General features: G+C 42.2%; 1 protein-coding gene across 2 annotated transcripts in view; it reads left to right on the top strand.

Moving 5' to 3' along the window:
• Window positions 1-20676, top strand: part of CDKAL1 (CDKAL1 threonylcarbamoyladenosine tRNA methylthiotransferase) — a 664051-nt gene that overhangs the window by 9771 nt on the left and 633604 nt on the right. For both annotated transcript variants that reach the window (XM_073331895.1, XM_073331896.1), the window contains exons 3-4: window positions 9243-9409; window positions 13561-13673. In XM_073331895.1, the coding sequence (XP_073187996.1) occupies window positions 9243-9409; window positions 13561-13673 (280 nt within the window). The remainder of the gene's footprint in view (window positions 1-9242; window positions 9410-13560; window positions 13674-20676) is intronic.

The following is a 20676-nucleotide window of genomic DNA, read 5'->3' as shown; positions in this document are numbered from 1 at the left end:
ATAACAAATTAGACACATTCCCTAACTCACTTCCAGTAGCAAGGATTCACCTGTAATGTACTCTGATACGAAGTACAGTACACTCCCGTTTATCCAAATGGTCTTGGGGACAGCCTAAACTTTCAGATAATCGGGCACTCACATAAACGTGAGTGCTACCAACCAACATAAGGAGCATGGGGGATGCACTCTGGATTCAGATAACCTAATTCCTTTTATCTGAAAATCCCAGTTTATTGAAATTATACTGTACTATAAGTGCCAGGTATTATTTTAAAATCATTTTATCTGACCTGCCTCCACCTCCTGATTGATGAACAATACGCCTCCACCTCCTGATTGATGAACAATACCAATGAACAATACAGGCGATGCCAGCCATGCTTAATTGGTTAACCATTTAAATGACATATTTTTTAATCGTTTAAACGGTTAACTTTTAAAATGGTATTTACATGCCTAGTGTGAACCCTGAAGTCTTAAAGATAAGAAGGTAAATATAAAGAATCCAACTATGCAGTATTTCTTCCTAAAGGGGGATCAGTCAACTTGATGTTAATTTGAACGATTGTACTGCATAGTTCTGATTGATTACCGTTGAACTCGCTTGAGTACGAGTAATTTTACCAGGTGTCCTATATTCAGCATAGGGAAATATGGTCACCCTATATAAGTGGCATTATAAAATTGTAGTTATCTTTTGAGTTTGTATATAGACTAGTTTTTTGAGGTGTTGAATTTGCTTGTCTGAATTGTATTTACCGAAGGGTTTGATTAATTTGGCAGTTACAGCTTCAATGTCATGTGTTAGTATTGTTGTCCTGAATAGACTAGGTTGCCCGCCACTATGAGCTCTTTCACAGAATTCTTGATGAATGTGTTATTTTCCTTTTGTACTTGTTGATAGCCCATGTGATCGCAGTAGTATAAAAATATGTTAAGAATCAGACATGAGCTTCAAGCCAGAAAACTAGATGTTACTTGGTATGCCCAAGTATTGAATGTATTGCTGAAATGTGGTTGACTTACATTTCTTATGTGCAATACTTAAATACAGTGGGGATAAGATAAGGGTTAGTTTTCACTCTTACCCTTACGTTTTTTGGCTTTAATCTTAAACAAGCAGAAATAAAGGGAGAGAAATCATATGCAGGTTTATGAGTTGATACCATGGACCCCTTGCTGTTCAAGGGTCTGATCTTGCAAATCTTTATATGAGTAGTTTTATGGATTCTAGTGGGACCACTTGCAGGATAAGGTCCAAATTTGTACTTGATCTGTTCAGTTCTATACTGCTGGAATAAATAACCATGCATACCACACGGTGCATTGGAGAAATCTTGTTTCCCATGGCCAGAGACTTAAGGGTTTTTTTGTTTTGTTTGTTTTCGTTGGTTTTTCTTTTTTGACTCAATAGACCAGTGACCCCAAGACTATTTACCTCATGCCCTCCCCAACCCCTCTCTGCATTCCCCCTGAGCTGTGGCTGGGAGTGGAGCCGTGGCTCTGGGGCGCTGGACAGGGTAAGGGGGCTGGCAGCTGGGACCCTGGGCCAGGAGAGGAGCTGGGTGGTGCCTCCCCCGGCGGGAGCTGGCCTGGGCCCCAGCTGCGCCCCCCTGAATATTCTGCCCCACAGTTTGGGGACCTCTGCAATAGACTGATTTATTTAGGAGCATTTATGTTCTGTATCGGTTGGTCTTTGTAAACTATATTGAAAAATCTTTATAAAATGTATTTGGAAGGTGGAAACTGGTAACCATGGACAGTTACTAAAATTACAGTTTCTTTTTAGAGGCACTTGAATATGGTGATGGGCACAGTATAAAATTTTGTATTTAAAGGAGGTAACGATTTTGAGGGTCTTCTAATTGCAGTGGTTAAAACCCATATTTCAGCAGGTGGATGGAGTGAACTTTGTGTTCCTGAACATAGAGATCTGCAATGAAAAAATTGACAGCGGACTCATAACTAGGGCTCTACCAAATTCACAGCCATGAAAAACACGTCACGGACCGTGAAATCTGGTCTTCTGTGTGCTTTTACCCTAAACTATACAGATTTCACAGGGGAGACCAGTATTTCTTAAATTGAGGGGTCCTGACCCAAAAGGGAGTTGTGGGGGAGGGGCGCAAGGTTATTTTATGGGGCCCACGGTATTGCCACCCTTACTTCTGCTCTGCCTTCAGAGCTGGGTGGCTGGAGAACAGCAGCTGAAGAGTGGCAGCTGCTGACTGAGGGCTCGGTTCTGTAAGTAAGGGTGGCAATACCATATCATGCCATTATTACTTCTGCACTGCTGCTGGTCGTGGCTCTGCCTTCAGAGCTGGGTGACTGGCCAGCAGCCGCCGCTCTCCAGCTGCCCAGCTCTGAATGTGGCGCCGCTGCCAGCAGGAGCAAGGGTAGCAGTGCCGCAACCCTCCCCCACGACTCCTTTTTGGGTTAGGACCTCTACAATTACAACACCGTGAAATTTTAGATTTAAATACCTGAAATGTCTTCTTTTTAAAATCTTATGACCGTGAAATTGACCACAATGCACCATGAATTTGGTAGGGCCCTACCCATAACCTGTTGGTGTCCCTCAACATTCCACTGCGATTTGAGAAGTAAGAGTTTGTCCTTTTCTCTTGTTCTTTTGCTCCCTGGCTTGTCAGGATGGGAGAGCACCATGGGGCTGCTGCGATCGATGTGGAGTACTTTCCTGCTAAATGTGGATTGTCCGACTAGCATAATTCTGGTCGTTACTGGAGAATGCTACTATGGATCTGGTCTCATTCAGAAAGGAGTTATAATGACCATGCTGGAACACTGTTTCCACATTTTACTTGTCAAGAATAATCCTCAATGTGTATGGGGATGGGTGGGCAGGCAGAGAAAGGGAGAATGAAGATTGTTGTGAAGCTTCAAAGGTAAAGATTCTATGCCAAATTCAGTGCTGTAAATCTGTTCTATAGAACGGCGTCAATTTGTGTAACAGTTAAATGTTTAAATACAAAAATTCCAGGATGCTTCAAGTTGGGGCTGGTGTTGGTTGTGAGCATGGTCGGGTTTTCTTTCTTCTCCTGCGCTATCATAAACATGGGTTAAGAATGCCACTCCATCTTTTTCTCTGGGTTTCTCTGGACTGATACTTTATGTTTAAACATACAGTAGGACTTAGTGGTTTTCTTTTGGACTCTTACATACAAAAAAACCCTGTTAAATTTTATCCTAGTAGATGATAAAACATATTTATCTATAAAGGTTCATAAATGCCAGTTCAGGATTGTTTTTTCCATTAAACGAGACTTCTCTTTTTCCAAGGAACTGTGTAGAGTTTGCTTACAGTTTATGCTAACTCAGTAGATTAAATGACATTAAGCTATTACACTACTAGATTATTACTCCTTAGTTTTTTTTTAAAAGATAACTGAATATTGGTATGTATGTTTGTTCAAGCCAAACTTACTTCAGGTTGAGGTCTTGTATAACCAGATCATGACTCAGGCCTTGATCCTGAAAAAGCTCTCAAGTGCTAAATTTACATATATGAATCATCCAGTGAAGCCAATGGAACTGTGTATTTGTCTAAGGCCTGGTTTACACTACGAGTTTAGGTCGAATTTAGCAGTGTTACCTCGATTTAACCCTGCACCCATCCACATGATGAAGCCCTTTTTTTCGACTTAAAGGGCTCTTAAAATTGATTTCTTTACTCCACCCCCGACGAGGGGATTAGCGCTGAAATCGGTCTTGCTGGGTCGAATTTGGGATAGTGTGGACGCAATTCGACGGTATTGGCTTCTGGGAGCTATCCCAGAGTGCTCAGTAGTGACCGCTCTGGACAGAGCTCTCAACTCAGATGCACTGGCCAGGTAGACAGGAAAAGGCCTGCGAACTTTTCAGTCTAATTTCCTGTTTGGCCAGCATGGCGAGCTCACCTGCACAGGTCACCATGCAGAGCCCATCAGCGCAGGAAACCATGCAGTCCCAGAATCGCCGAAGAGCTCCAGCATGGACCGAACGGGGGGTACGGGATCTGATTGCTGTATGGGGAGACAAATCCGTGCTGGCAGAACTCAGTTCGAAAAAACGAAATGCCAAAACATTTGAAAAAATCTCCCAAGGGCATGAAGGACAGAGGCTATAACAGGGACCCACAGCAGTGCTGCATGAAAATTAAGGAGCTCAGGCAAGCCTACCAAAAAACCAGAGAGGCAAACGGCCGCTCCAGTTCAGAGCCCAAGACATGATGCTTCTATGATGAGCTGCATGCCATTCTAGGGGTTTCAGTCACCACTACCCCCAACCCTGTGCTTTGACTCCATCCAAGGACTGGGAGTCAACACGGAAGTGGGTTTTGGGGGCGAGGAAGATGATGAGGAGGAGGTTGTAGATAGCTGACAGCAAGGAAGCGGAGAAACTGGTTTCCCTAACAGCCAGGATCTGTTTATCACCCTGGACTGGAGCCACTACCCCCCGAACCCACCCAAGGTGGGCTCCTGGACCCTGAAGGTGGAGAAGGAGCCTCTGATGAGTGTACCTTTGTAAATATTATACATGGTTTAAAAGCAAGCATATTTAATGATTGATTTGCCCTTGAATTTGTGGCCAGTATAGCTACTGGAAAAGTCTGTTAACGTGTCTGGGAATGGAGCGGAAATCCTCCAGGGAACATCTCCATAAAGCTCTCCTGGATGTACTTCCAAAGCCTTTGCAAAAGGTTTCCGGGGAGGGCAGCCTTATTCCGTTCTTCATGGCAGGACACTTTACCACGCCAGGCCAGTAGCACGTAGTCGGGAATCATTGCAGAGCAAAGCATTGCAACGTATGGTCCCGGTGTTTGCTGGCATTCAAACAACATCCGTTCTTTATCTCTCTGTGTTACCCTCAGGAGAGTGATGTCATTCATGGTCACCTGGTTGAAATAGGGTGGTTTTAGTAAGCGGACATTCAGAGTTCCTGCTGGGCTGTTTGCCTGTGGCTGAACAGAAATCGTCCCTGCTTTTAGCCATGCAATGGAGGGAGGGGTGAAGCCATCATCCCAGAGAATTGGGTGTGTGTATGTGCGTGTGTGGTGGGGGGTTAGTTGGGTTTCTGCTGCATGTTAACCCGGAAACCACAACCCCTCCTTTTAAATTGCCAACCTATTTTAAATGGCCAACCCAACGGCTACTTTGTATGGGAAATGGGAGCGCTGCTGTTTGAAACCATTCCCACATGTTATGAAGGTTAAAGAAGCCAAAAGAGCGTGGCTTACCATGGCTGCCTGCAAGCCGAATTCTGTTGCACGGCCCTGCATGAGTGATCTCTCACACCAAACTGGCATACCCTCAATAAGAGGCAAAATGCGACCTTGTAATTAAAACACATGTTCTGTGTAATGTTAACAGCAAGGTTTACCGTGGAAGAGTGTACCCATAGTTCTATAAAATGTGTCTTTTTAACTACCACTCTCCCTTTTTTTTTTCCCTCCACCAGCTGCATATGTTTCTCCTTCCCAGAGGCTAGTGAAGATTAGAAGGCGAAAAAAACGCACTTGCGATGAAATGTTCTCTGACCTCATGCTGACCTCCCACACTGACCGAGCACAGCAAAATATGTGGAGGCAGACAGTCTCCGAGTGCAGGAAAGCACAATATGAACGCGAGGAGAGGTGGTGGGCTGAAGATGATAGGTTGCGTCAGCTTGCTGACAGAAGGCAGGAATCAATGCTCAGGCTGCTGGAGGATCAAACTCATATGCTCCAGCGTATGGTTGAGCTGCAGGAGAGGCAGCAGGACCACAGACCTCTGCTACAGCCCCTGTGTAACCAACCGCCCTCCACTCCAAGTTGCATAGCCTCCTCACCCAGACGCCCAAGAATGCAGTGGGGGGCCCTCCGGACACCCAGCCACTCCACCCCAGAGGATTGTCCAAGCAACAGAAGGCTGGCATTCAATAAGTTTTAAGTTTTAAACTTTTGAAGTGCTGTGTGTCCTTGTCCTTCCCTCCTCCACCACCCCACCCGGTGCTTCTCTCCTCCACCACCCCTCCCGGGCTACCTTGGCAGTTATCCCCCTGTTTGTGTGATGAATAAATAAAGAATGCATGAATGTGAAGCAACAATGGTTTATTGCTTCTGCAAGTGGTGATCGAAGGGGGGAGGGCAGGGTACTTAGCTTACAGGAAAGTAGAGTGAACCCGGGGCTGGCGGGGTTTCATCAAGGAGAAACCAACGGAACTTTCACACCGTAGCCGGGCCAGTCATGAAACTGGTTTTCAAAGCTTCTCTGATGCACACTGCACCCTCCTGTGCTCTTCTAAATGCCCTGGTGTCTGGCTGCATTTGTAATCAGTGGCCAGACGATTTGCCTCAACGTCCCACCCCGCCATAAACGTCTCCTCTTTACTCTCACAGATATTGTGGAGCACACAGCAAGCAGTAATAACAATCGGAATATTGGTTTCACTGAGGTCTAAACGACTCAGTAAACTGCTCCAGCGGGCTTTTAAACACCCAAATGCACATTCTACCACCATTCTGCACTTGCTTAGCCTACAGTTGAACAGCTCCTGACTACTGTCCAGGCTGCCTGTGTATGGCTTTATGAGCCATGGCATTAAGGGGTAGGCTGGGACCCCAAGGATAACTATAGGCATTTCAACATCCCCAACGGTTATTTTCTGGTCTGGGAAGTAAATCCCTTCCTGCAAGTGTTCAAAGAGACCAGAGTTCCTGAAGATGCGAGCGTCATGTATCTTTCCCGGCCGTCCCACTTTGATGTCTGTGAAATGTCCCTTGTGATCCACCAGTGCTCGCAGCACCATTGAAAAGTACCCCTTTCGGTTTATGTACTCGCTGCCTTGGTGCTCCGGTGCCAAGATAGGGATATGGGTTCCGTCTGTCGCCCCACCACAGTTAGGGAATTCCATTGCAGCAAAGCTAGCCGCTATGACCTGCACATTTCCCAGAGTCACTACCCTTGATTTTAGCAGCTCAGTGATTGCGTTGGCTACTTGGATCACAGCAGCCCCCACAGTAGATTTGCCCACTCCAAATTGATTTCTGACTGACCAGTAGCTGTCTGGTGTTGCAAGCTTCCACAGGGCTATCACCACTTGCTTGTGAACTGTGAGGGCTGCTCTCATCTTGGTATTCTTGCGCTTCAGGGCAGGGGAAAGCAAGTCACAAAATTCCATGAAAGTGCCCTTATGCATGCGAAAGTTTCTCAGCTACTGGGAATTGTCCCAGACCCACAACACTATGCGGTTCCACCAGTCTGTGCTTGTTTCCTGGGCCCAAAATCGGCGTTCCATGGCATGAACCTGCCCAATTGATACCATGACATGCACATTGCAGGGGCCCGTACTTTGTGAGAAGTCTATGTCTATGTCCTCATCACTCTCCTCATCACGCTGCAGTCGCCTCCTCGCCTGGTTTCGCTTTTGTTGCAGGTTATGGTTTTGCATATCCTACTGGATAATGCCCGCGGTGTTTATAGTGCTCATAATTGCGGCGGTGATCTGAGCGGGCTCCATGTTCCCTGTGTGATGGCATCTGTGCTGAAAAAAGGCGCAAAACGATTGTCTGCCGTTGCTCTTACAGAGGGAGGGGCGACTGATGACATGGGTTTACAGGGTTGGCTTACAGGGAATTAAAATCAACAAAGGGGGTGGCTTTGTATCAAGGAGAAACAGAATGGCCCCCTCAACAATAGAACTCAAAACCCTGGGTTTAGCAAGCCGTTGATTTCATGGAGGGAAGGAGAGGGGGGAGAAAATGAATACAAATGAATATAAAACAAATCTGGTCTATTTCTTGTTTTGATCCACATCATCTGTCTTTATACATCTTAGGCTGGCAGCAGACGGTGCAGTACTACTGCTAGCCATTGTCATCTCCTGGGTGCTTGCCAGAAGATGGTGCAGTAGGACTGCCGGCAGGACTGAATCTCCATGAGACTAAACTTAAAAAGGGAAATGACCTGGCTGAGTCACTCCCATGTTTGCCCAGGCGCCCCTGACCGACCTCACCAAGGTTAGCTAAAAGAGCACCCAGGAGTACAGAGTTGATGGCTACCGATCATAATGCACCGTCTGCTGCCAAAAGGCAATGAGCTGCTGCTGTGTAGCAATGCAGTACTGCGTCTGCCAGCACTCAGGAGACATACAGTGACGGTGAGCTGAGCGGGCTCCATGCTTGCCGTGGTATGGTGTCTGCACGGGTAATCCAGGAAAAAAGGCGCGAAATGATTGTCTGCTGTTGCTTTCACGGAGGGAGGGAGGGAGGGAGGGAAGGGGTGGCCTGACCATATGTACCCAGAACCACCTGCGGCAATGTTTTTGCCCCATCAGGCATTGGGATTTCAACCCAGAATTCAAATGGGTGGCGGAGACTACAGGAACTGTGGGATAGCTACCCATAGTGCAACGCTCCGGAAGTCGACTGTAGCCTTGGTACTGTGGACACACTCTGCCAACTAAATGCACTTAGAGCATTTGTGTGGGGACACACACAATCGACTGTATAAAAAGGCTTTCTAAAAATCCGACTTCTATAAATTTGACCTAATTTTATAATGTAGACATGGTCTAAGTGTTTGCAGAACTCAAGGCTGAGTTTTCACTTTCTTGAGATTGGTGCTCATAAGAGACGTGGTACTGATAGATTGTTTATTATTCATGGTAGGTACTTTAACCAAGATAATTTTGTTTTCTTTACATGTGTATCTTTACAGTTGTAAACTCAATTAAATGGATGCAATTAATCTATTTGAGTTAATTTTGGGAAATTGTTTTTGTTTTGATATGCATGATAAACTCCTCAGTTTGGCATTTCAAACTTAGATATATGTGGAAGAAGAAAAATGTAAAAGTCATCATCTACTCTTTCTGCTGTCCGAAATAACTAAGTTTCATTTTGTTTATAATAGGTTATTTTCCTAATACAAATACATGATCCTGATTCTACTTTCAGATGTCAAGTGGATCTTATTGTTAACTTAGTCCCATTCTTCAAATTCTGTCTCACCTGAGAATAGTTCCTTTGATTTAATTGGAATTATTTCATTCAGGAAGAGTTTGCAGGATCAGGTCAATAGCTTGTGTAGGGTCTTACACAATAGAGGATTATTAGGTGCACTGTGAGGTCATGTATATCTTTCTCTATTGCATGTGTATCTAGAAAAGTTAGCAGACTTTTCTCCAAAGAGTGCACAAGATCAACACTAATATCTGACAATAGAATCTGATTTTGAATTTAAATATTTCTGTTCTTGAAGATGCCTGCTGCTTGTGATTCACTGCTTGAAGATATTGAGGATATTGTGTCAGCACAAGATGTGAAACCACATGACCGACAGTTTGCACGAAAGAATGTTGTTCCTAAAGTGCGAAAACGCAGTTCACAAAAAAATGTTCAGGCAGATGATGATCCACCAAGCGATAGGTAAGTTCTTTTTTTCAAAAAAGCCCTAGTATGTACACACTTCCAGTTTTTTAAAATAAAAATGGAATGTGGCGTTGCCACATAGCTTTTAAGTTGTCTTCAGATTTGGTTGTAATAAAAACGTTGCTGCTTTTATTAAGCATGCTGATAATTTGGGGCCAGAGTTTCAAAAATACTCCGTACTCCCTATTGTGACCTAATTGCTAAAAAGCTCAGCAGCTCCCACTGAAATGCCTGAATGAAGTGACCGGATATACAATATTGGCCAGCACCTTGTATTATTTTCAGAGACAGTTACTGGATACTGAGAAGTTCTGACAATTTGGACTTTTCATTTAGGGTGTGTAAATGGGAGCTGAGCTCTTGAAAATCTTGCTCTTGGATTCTAGTGTTTTTTTGGGGTTTAGGGGTGGGGAAGTAGAATTTAAAATGTTAAAAGTGGTGACAGTTTACTGTTAAGTCTTTCAGATTACCTATTCAGTAATGGAAATAACTGACTGTTAAATGGCATGGAAGAGTATCAGCGTCAGATAACATAAAACTGATATTCTGTAGAAAAAATGTTGGTTGCAACAGGAAAGCTGATGCATCTATGGATGTGGATAAATTGGAGAGAGTCCAGCGAAGGGCAACAAAAATGATTAGGGGACTGGAACACATGAGTTATGAGGAGAGGCTGAGGGAGCTGGGATTGTTTAGCCTGCAGAAGAGAAGAATGAGGGGGGATTTGATAGCTGCTTTCAACTACCTGAAAGGGGGTTCCAAAGAGGATGGCTCTAGACTGTTCTCAATGGTAGCAGATGACAGAACGAGGAGTAATGGTCTCAAGTTGCAGTGGGGGAGGTTTAGATTGGATATTAGGAAAAACTTTTTCACTAAGAGGGTAGTGAAACACTGGAATGCGTTACCTAGGGAGGTGGTAGAATCTCCTTCCTTAGAGGTTTTTAAGGTCAGGCTTGACAAAGCCCTGGCTGGGATGATTTAACTGGGAATTGGTCCTGCTTTGAGCAGGGGGTTGGACTAGATGACCTTCTGGGGTCCCTTCCAACCCTGATATTCTATGATATTCTATGATTCTATGCTTCTTCTTTCAAGAATAAAAAGAGGGAGTAGAAGTAGGTCTTTGCATTAAAGTATCCCTTCAAAGTAATTTTGAAATTGAACGTAAGTTTTTAGAAAGTGCTAAAAAGACTTCAAGATATTAGATCTGCCCTCTAGTCCCACTGCCAATTTTTGTGATTGTACATCATTTTCTTTTTTCTTTTCCCTGTTGCTACCTGTGAAGCCCACATAAACAATAGAAACTGAACATATGCAAAGTGCTATCAAATGCACTAAGGAAACAAGAAAATAATCCATTACCAGTCTTTAATCTTTTAATCCTGGAATTCACAGGAAACATCATTTTTGCTTTATGCTTTACAGTCTACTAGAGATCTGCTGAATTTCAGAAGCATAAGAGCATTTTTTTAATCATAAAGTCTGTAGAGTTAGCCCCATTCAAAGACAGTAGACACATTGATTCCATCATATCAAGAACATATTATTTGTTGCTGTATCAAGGATCTGCTGCTATCCATATTTAGTAGTTCTCTCTGTTGGCCATTACTGTGTGGTTTTCAGTGTTTTTTACTCTGGTAATTTACGTCCCTACAAAGGATGACCTTTTTGGAGCTTTATGTCTGGGATTTAGCCATGGAGGTTTAAGGACTACACATGTGTGTTTGCTTTTATGCTAGGCCATGACTACACTACAGAGTTTTGTCAGGAAAACCTGCCTTTTTCCTACAAAACAGTTGAGGTATGCACACTTCAGAGCTACTTTTGGCCAAAAACTCTGCTGTTTTCCTGACAAAATAAAACCACCTGGACGAGAGGCATAAAGCATTTTGCAGAAAAGTTAAAGCTACAAGGCATCAGTGTACATACTGCTGTTTGTTTTGTTGACATAACTGATTTCCACCAGTATCCCACAATGCCTGCCCTGACCGCTCTGCTCACTGTTTGATCTCTGCTGCCCTGCAGGCGTGTACTTTCAAAGCGCCTGGAAATATCTGACAGCTGAGCAGGCTGCTCTGTTCTGGGAACAAAGAGCAAATCATTAACTTGGAATGCTCCTGTTCTCCCCGGCACTAGGAAAACATGGGCAGGCAGACTTTTGCTGTCGGGAGTGTGGGGGCAGATGGCTGTGCTGCTTTGACATTCCTCAACATGGAGAGCTCACAGAGCTGCTCAGAATGCTGCTCCCGGCAGCTGAGGAGGCTGTGGGAGAACTCGGAGAGAATCACAGAACCATAGGCAGGCAGAGCGGGCTGCTTCTGCCAGGAGTGTAGGGAGAGACTGCTGTGCAGAGCAGAGTCAGGGGCTGATGTGTGTGTGGGGTGTTCCCCTCCCCCTGCCTCAGGATAAGTTGGTCAGCCTGCTGTCTCCCTCTCCCTCCACACACACAACTCTCTTCTTCCTCCCTCCCCACACTTCAGTTGAAAAGTTGACAATCTACTAGGAAGCCCATGGAATGATGGGATTGAGAAACCTGCATCATGTGACACTGCACCTGCCCCATGAGGCATTGCAAATCCTTCCCAAAGCATCCTGCAGCTAGTTGCACAGTGGGAAAGCTACCACCGTGCACTGCTCTCTGAATCGATGCAAGAGCTGCTCGTATGGATGCACTCTGCCGACACAAGGAGAATAGTGTGGACACGCAACAGTGGTTTTAATTGAAGCGGCATAACTTTTTCTGACAAAACTTTGTAGACAAGGCCCTACTAATTTTCTGCAAACGGGCATGATTCTTATCCATTGGCCATTCTTGACTCCTCAGTGTTTCTTAGGGCTTGTCTGCACTTACAGTACTTCAGTGGCGCAGCTGCAGAGCCTTTTTGAAGACACTACCTAGCCTTCTCCCATCAGTGTCGGTACTCCACCTCCCCAAGAGGTGTTAACTACTTTGACGGGAGAAGCCCACCTTCCTGAGCAATGTACATAGAGCTTCAGAGTTACAAACACCTTGGGAATGGAGGTTGTTTGTAACTCTGAACAAAACGTTGTGGTTCTTTCAAAAATTTACAACTGAACATTGACTTAATACAGCTCTGAAACTTTACTATACGGAAGAAAAATGCTGCAATTAAGGATCTTAATTTAAATGAAACAAGCACAGAAAGAGTTTCCTTACCTTATAAAATCTCTTTTTAAACTTTCCCTTTATTTTTTTAGTAGTTTACGTTTAACACAGTACTGTACTGTTTGCTTTTTTATTTTTTTTTCTCTTCTGCCTGATTGCATACTTCTGGTTCCAAATCGGGTGTGTGGTTGACCGGGCAGTTCGTAACTCTCAGGGTGTACTGTAGTTATACAGATGTAAATTGGTAGTGTAAGCCAAGCCTTGAGATTTCTGTTCTGTTCTTCTAGTGGGCTCTTTTGTATCATGGCTGTACCTCTGAAGAGGCTTTATTCTGGAGCAACCTTTTTTAGCCCAATTATAAATCTTCAAATAAGCTGGCATGCCCTGTACTACAGTGGTACAAATCTGCCACAATAATACTTTTTTCAAAGTAGCAGCTTTTTAATTCTTTAATTAATTTTTTTCTTTTTAATAATACATTTGTAGCTCAGAAAGATTGGGGTACAGAGCTTTTCATCCCTACCTCACTGGTCAGTAGCGGCTCTGGATTAGTAGTGATGTCTGATAGGTAGCCTGTGTGGAGTGAGTTGAAGGCACATAGGTGAGGCAGCATGAGAAGCTTGCAATTTAGCTGTACCTATTTCATGGATAGATGACTTATTTTTAGTGCTGCCAGTCTCGTATTGTGTATGAACATTGAAATCTCTATCTAAGAAAAAAAAATCGGGTTTGGTTTTTAGGTTTTTGATTCCATGTAGCCACAGAATATAGTCTTCTCTTTCCATATACCCTCTCTATTTTGAAGCTATCATTTCTTTCTTACCTTCCCTGCCCCCCATTAAAATACTGAATCTTTTCTTCCCTCTCCACCTCATTGAGGCTGGGTGGAGGGTTACATGTGTGAGTCATTTAACATTCCAATGTATAGGGACCAAAACCTTTTGTTCCTGAGTGCCTGAAATGACTTCATGTTTTATTTTGTTTTTATCTCTAACTTGCTTTCCTGATTCTGTTCACTCAACAGCATTATTCCCGGTGCGCAAAAAATTTGGATACGCACATGGGGATGTTCTCATAATAATTCAGATGGAGAATACATGGCTGGACAGTTGGCTTCTTATGGGTACAAAATTACAGGTAATGATCTCAGTCAAACTACTTTCAGGTTTTTTGCTGATTTAATATTTAGATTGAACCAGTCTAGTCTTTTTAAATTAGATTTTACTACACCCACTTTCACGTCACCATGTTAGCTAGCTTGTTTGGCATGAGTAAACTGTATTTGGAAGTCCATTCAGTGATGTGAACCATATTTGTGGGCCTCAGAGAATTGTAGGACAGCAAGGGACTGCAAGAGGTCATCTAGTCCAGGCCCATGCATCTTTTGAGGCAGTTCTGATCTGTTATGTCAGATTGATGTTTGTATGTGATGAGTCCTGCTAAAAATTACTGAACTTAAGTTAAAATAGATTTTGGTGCAGATTCAGTAGTTCATTTTTACATCTCACTGTCTTGGGGATTTTTAAATCTCTACTTTAGTTAAAACCTGAACTAAATCTTATGTCAGTAAACTTCTGTGTTTTTCTTATATAACTATAAACAAATTCATTGTCTGTAGTCTTCAGATATATATGTGTGTGTGTGTATATATATATATAAAAACTTTGAGATTTTATATGCCAGATTTTAACTTGAACTTTTAAACCTGCTTTTTGAGGATGAATTTTACAGTAGAAACACTAAAAACCTTTAACTGCCTGTTGAGTTTTAGGAGACCTGCAGACTGCATATTATTTTGAATGCAACTGAGATCTAACTGGACAAAGAAAGATTTGGTGTGCTCAGCTGCAATTGGGGACACTAATTTGAAGCCTGTCTTTTTTTCTTTATGTGCTGGCAGATTCTGATCATGGTACAGAAGTAGCACACTTGTCCTTAGGGGCAAGAACACCATGTGACATAAAATAGTGCTCCCTCCTGACAAGTTAAGTACTGCATTGATAGGACCCAAAAGGAGAGTCCTGTTTCATTACCCTCCCCTGGAAAAAAATGGTGATCACTGATAAGAAGAAAAGAGAGAGAGAGACTTTTCCTCTGATCAAACGAAAGTGAATGGCTTCATAACCATTATGGTTGGCTTATAGGTTTCAGAGTAGCAGCCGTGTTAGTCGGTATTCGCAAAAAGAAAAGGAGTACTTGTGGCACCTAAGAGACGAACAAATTTATTTGAGCATAAGCTTTGGTGAGCTACAGCTCACTTCATCGGATGCATTGAGTGGAAAATACAGTGGGGAGATTTATATACATAGAGAACATGAAACAATGGGTTTTACCAATCACACTGTAACCAGAGTGATCACTTAAGGTGAACTATTATAGGGTAACATCTAACAGATAACAGCAAATTCTGTGATAATCTTGTGGGTTTGTTTTACTTCCAGTGGTTTCTGGTAGAGTAAGGTGTTTTGGTTTATTCTATTTTATTTTTGTTAAGCAGAACCCAACCATTGGTCTAAACATAAGGAAGCATACTGTCATTTGAACACCTGGGTGAGGAGTGACTTGGAGGGAATGTCTTTTGTCACTTAACGACTTGTCTGTCAGACTTTGGAGCAGAGTTGACCGACTTTGATGGGCACCATGTCAAGCTCTTTATTTCTGGAGGGGTAACTATTGTGATATGTAGACTTTGGGGCAGGATCTTCTGGATTCCAAGGGATATAAGACCCTACCTTCTCCTGCTTCCCCTTTGAACAAGACTTTTTAACATTCTCATCTGTTTGCCCTCCTCTCCTTTGCCGCAAACAAGCATTACAACATGCCTAATACAGTGATGAAAAGATCACGTAAGAAAACTGAAAACATCTGTAACATATTGAAATTAAAACCGTAGCTCTTAACCAGTCAAAGTTGAGAATGAAGGACACAATGCAAAATAATAGCAAATGAGTTAAATTTTCATAGAGAGAGTTCCCCAGGTGATTGCTTCAGCATGTATCTGGATACTTTAACGCATTTATGCCTAAGGTTAGGCACTCAAATACTACAGTAATGTGTGATATAAAATCCTATATAGAATAGAGTAGGAGCGGGTCTTAATGGATGTTAAATGATGTGTGAACTTTCCCCACTCATCTTTAGTCTCTGCCCACACTCAGATTTGAAACTGTTAGTGACTTAGTGAAGACTATTCAAACATAGTTTTAGTTAGGAAGGTACTAATGTTTTCCCTACCTTGCGTAGATTGAGACTTTTTTGCAAAACTAAGTTAAATCTTGTTTACATAGGCCGTACAGCATTTCCCATCTAGCCAATGTGAAGTGGATCCAATTGTTCAAAAATGTGATTTAGCTCAGACAGAGCCTGCATTATTCATTTGTTGTCATAAATCTGGACTCCAAGAAAAGTGTGTGCAGTTTTGGAGTGTTGGACAAATATATTGGGCAGTAAGAGGTGTCCATCATCATATTTTCTAGTATACTTTGTATGGATTGGATTAAAGAACATATCTCACAAACAATATATGCTTCATGTAGCACCAAGCTCTAACTAGCCAGAGGAGATTGGTGCCAGCTGATTCCAGAGCCTACTGTTAGAGGCAGATCTGGACAAAAATGTTTTTAAATGTGCTCTAAAAGTGGCACATTTTTAGACAAAACATTTTTGACAAAATGTATTTTTTCAAAATATGCTCTTTTGACAAAGCTGGGAAGGTTTCTGGGGTCCAGGGTAGACTCTCTGGTCATTTCTGACCAGAGAAAGAACTAGAGATGTGAAAACAGCTGTTTAGAGACAACTTCATTTCATGGAAATGTTTGAAAGGTGGTTTGTGTGTAGTGTGTGTGTGTGTAAGAAAAACAAATTTCAAAACCTCAAAAGTTTTCACAAAATGGAATTGTTCTCCTGCCTGCTTGAGGACTCAAATGTATTTCCAGTGAGCAAATTCCTGAGTAGAGGACCTGCTACAATGAATACCTTGCTTCCAATTTCCTTGAGCTTTAATGTGGGTCAGACAGTCTGTATTCTCAAGATGCAATTATATGCTGTACTGTATATGCTGTACTGTACTGTGGAATATATCACCTGTCCTTTTGTAACCACGTAACCAGTCCTGTCATTCTAAAATTAGGGCAAATGGCAATCTGCTACCCTGCATGCAGTAATGGAGTGCACTCTGTTATTTGCTAATTGATCATATTGTTTTTGTTTTAAAATTTTGTCAAATATTAAAAAGTCTGCAAACAAAAGTGTCTGAAATTTAACTCTGACTTTAAAACTCTCAGTTGATTCTTGGATTATATGTGAAATCAGCAAAATCAAAAATTGTCATAGAATTCATTGTAATAATCTTTTAAATTGCATGACCCATTAAGAGTGACATATTGGAATACCACGGTAGTTTCATCATGGACAATGTTTAGCTATCTGGAGGTAAGGAACTTGTGGGGTTATTTTTGGCACACAGTATGGTAATAAAATTGACAGACTTTTCAAGAGAACATTTGGGTTTTACATACATCCTTGTTTCAGGGTAAAAAATATAGCTTTGTGGGGAAGTCCTAAGTATTTGCAGTGGGGTCTTAGTGGGCCCCAGGATTGAGTGGCTCAGAAATACCTCTGGTTATGATACAGTTCATTTATTAGACATGTAGGCTCTGGTTATGTGGTGGACATGAAATTGAGTCACGATTGCCAATACATATTTGAAAGGTAGTTGCTCCAGATGGCTTTAATTTTAAAAGATTTTATTCTTTTGCGGTCATCCCTAGCAGCCTGAAAATTCAAGGGAAGGTGAAGGTATGTGAACCTACAGTGGGGAAAACCACTACAATGCATTTAATACCTTTGCTCATAGGAAGCATACCGGGGGATTGCTTTCTAGTACAGGACAAATGGAACTTAAATAATATGGGTCACTCCTCTGCTCAGTTTCCTTTGAAATAGTCAGATGGAGATTTCAAAGGAACAAGACTTTGTGCCCTCATGTCATTTTGCTGTTTGTTATCAAGCCTCCGCTTTCTGATGCCATTGGGGAATAACTGTATTTTCACTTTGTAATGAAAAGAGTAAATCCTGGTTATTTATGCTTGGGATATTGGTAGACTGAGTGGTAAACATTTTAAAAATGAAGGGTGAGAATTTCCTTTTTGCCTGAAATGTTTCAGGCCAGAAGTGATTTTTTTTTTTAAGAAGTTTGAAATGCCAAACTGCATCTGTCATAAAGCCATAAAGATGTAATTTGCAGGACTATTTTGGGAAGCCAGGGCTCAAAAGCATTGTTTAAAACTTCTCTAACGCTGAGAACTAATGCATAGACTTTTTATGTAATTATTTGTAGAGCTAGTTTTCAAGTTGAATTCGCAAACTGTTTGGTTCTGTGCCTATTTCTGCGGTGATTGATAGAATTTGCATTAACCTTGTGTATAACTGAATGTCAGCAAATTTGAGGAACGGACTCTCACAATTTTCCACAACTGTCCAATTGTAGTGTATACCACACTTTGGCCCTACTGTTAGAGACATTTTCTGTCATCCTGGAGGAAAGTTCTAGAAGCCTTGTGTTAATGATTCCACTTAATGGAATTGCGGAGGCGGTGGAATAAAAGTATCTTCCAGGAAGTGAAATCTGAGCTCCTTCACTCCACCTTCAGTTTTTGATTTTGCATGACAGAAGCAGGGAATCTTAATTTCTGCCATCCCTCATCTCCAAAGAATCACGAGGGTAAAATTTTACAAAGAGGAAGTGAGAAAAGCCTCATAAGAATGACAGAGATGCATATATTTGATGTCCCTCCACCCTTGGTGCTGATTTGCAGTAATGTAGGAGGCAACAGCTGTTTCAGACAATTTGTCCTGCTGCAGCCTCCTCACCACCAAGTTTTTGATACTAGCAGGCAAAGTGAGCTTTTACCTACAGGCAATCCTGCTTCTTTCCTTCAGGGCAGAATTCATCATTTGCTCAATTCTCAAGCTGGGACGTATTCTTATTTACAATGGGAACTAGACAAGCTTTGGATTTTTATCATAGCTAGTCCCCATACCCCTATTCCCAGTTTTTTTGTTATATGACCAAAAAATTGTTGCTTTTCTAAATCAGGTGAATGTATTCCCTTGCTTTAAGTGTCTCTGGACATGGGTGAGTCTGCCTGGTTCTTAACAATTGCCCTTTTGAAGCCTATCTTAACTGGGCCTATATCTTTCTCTGTTCTATGTTACTTTCATAGTTGAAGTTTCTGAGACTTTGGAAGCAGGCCTGAGGGACTGAAAAATCTCACAAGCACATTATCCTCACTGACAGTTGGGTAATGCGTGTAAATCCAGGCATGCACACCTGTTTGGGGTTAATTTTTTTTTAGTAGCAGTCAGTCTGTTCCATACTCTAATGCTTGTGCACCAGACTAAATTCTGGCACTGCTGGCATTCTCAGATTACAGCATAATGGCTTTTAAGTGACACATTGTTCGCAGGTCAGTTCATTTTCTAAGCACCTTGCTTCCTCATCTGAAAGTTGTGCATGCAGTAAAGGGTTAGGTCACTGGTAATTGAACCTGTGGGACTGCACCAGTATAAACTGCCAAGGTGAAATGTGTCTATGATAGCTGTCATCTTCTGGGTGATGTTCTGCTCTTATCCATGCAGAGCATGTTAATCAGCCATTGCAATTGGGCCTATCTCATAGTTCCCAGCATAGCACCCTTAAGCAGTGGTTTATGAGTGATTTTGAAAAGCTTGTGGGAAAACAGACCAGTTCCCATAACTCCCAGAGAAACTCAGGACATTGCTCAGGCATATCCTCAAAATGAAGGCCTGGATTTTCTCAGACTGTTTTCACCTGGAGAGCCTGAAACTCAATCACCAAATGTTTTAAGTGATCCAAGAGAAATAGAGAAGCGTTACTGGAATTTGTGCTATAACTTGGTAACAGTTCCATTTGCTGTCTAAAGATGAAGTTCAGAAAGTGCCACTCGATGTTTAGTATGCAGTTACAGACTAATACAATGGAGTTCTTGAGACCTGCGGTGAGCAGCAGTAGCTATAGAACTTTTGAATCAGGAAGGACTCTTTTCATTAACAGATTGGAAACAGTTGGGTGTTGGAAAGTCCAGAGTGGGTGCTTTTGTGCATGGTAGTACAGTGATTGTTTTAGGGGCTTCTGATCAAGGTAGCAGGTGCAGGAGATGATTGAGAGTTTTGAACAGTTGGCCTCTTTGAACTGTACTGAACCTATAGATGCAGCCCACACACCCGGTCTGTGTTCGCATCATGAAGGCCGGGGTAATGGTTATGCAAACCTTCGTGGATAATTGTGTCTAGTTCCCAAATATTTACAAGTGTTGACCTGGCAAAGTGTGTAATGCTATAATTTTTTTAGGGGCAGGTACAAATGGCATTGTCTTCCCACCCAACAACTCCTTAATTTAATGGTGTGTGTGTCTCCATGACAATTCTCCATGACTACTATGCAACAGTGCATATTCATACAAATCTGGAAACGTATTCTGTCAGCCCCTGCAAAACCAACCCAATCAGTACACAAAACAATAAAAAGCCACACATCTTGTGTAAAGGTTCCCCAGTCTCTGAAGACCGACTCTTCCTAAACTGTGTGTGTCTGCTGTCTCAAGAGTGAGAGACTTTCTTGAAGAGGTTATGGGTTCCTGGCATGGCCTCTATTGTCATCCTGGTTCTTGCCTAATTCCTTCATTTCTGACTAGCCCATGCTTGTGGAGCTCACATCTTGATTCCTCACTAGCCACATGTCTTAGTGTTTGTACAGTAGTGTCACATAATATAATTTAAATACGGTAATATTTAAAATATATATACTTATTGAAATATACTTTTTACTTACATGAAATATACTTTTCAAAATTGATATTTCATGCAACCCTAGTTGGCAATTAGTGATTATAAAACTGAAATCTTAATTTACAAAGTAAAGTTTTTTATCACATTGCAATTGGTTGTTGGGTGTAGTGTGCGGATTCTGGACGGCGTTGGTGGCGTGTGACCTAGAACAGGTCAGACTAGGTGCTCTGGAGGTCCCTTCTGGTTTTGAATCCTGATTATTAAAGGGATATGTGCTGTATCTCTGGTAGCCAACAGGTGGCAGTATTGGATAACGAATACTGTACAATAC

The sequence above is a fragment of the Lepidochelys kempii genome, chromosome 2 (assembly GCF_965140265.1).
Source record: "Lepidochelys kempii isolate rLepKem1 chromosome 2, rLepKem1.hap2, whole genome shotgun sequence".
In the NCBI taxonomy this organism is placed as follows: domain Eukaryota; kingdom Metazoa; phylum Chordata; order Testudines; family Cheloniidae; genus Lepidochelys; species Lepidochelys kempii.
The sequence above is the reverse complement of the archived record's forward strand: the minus strand, read 5'-3'. Positions and strand labels throughout refer to the sequence as shown.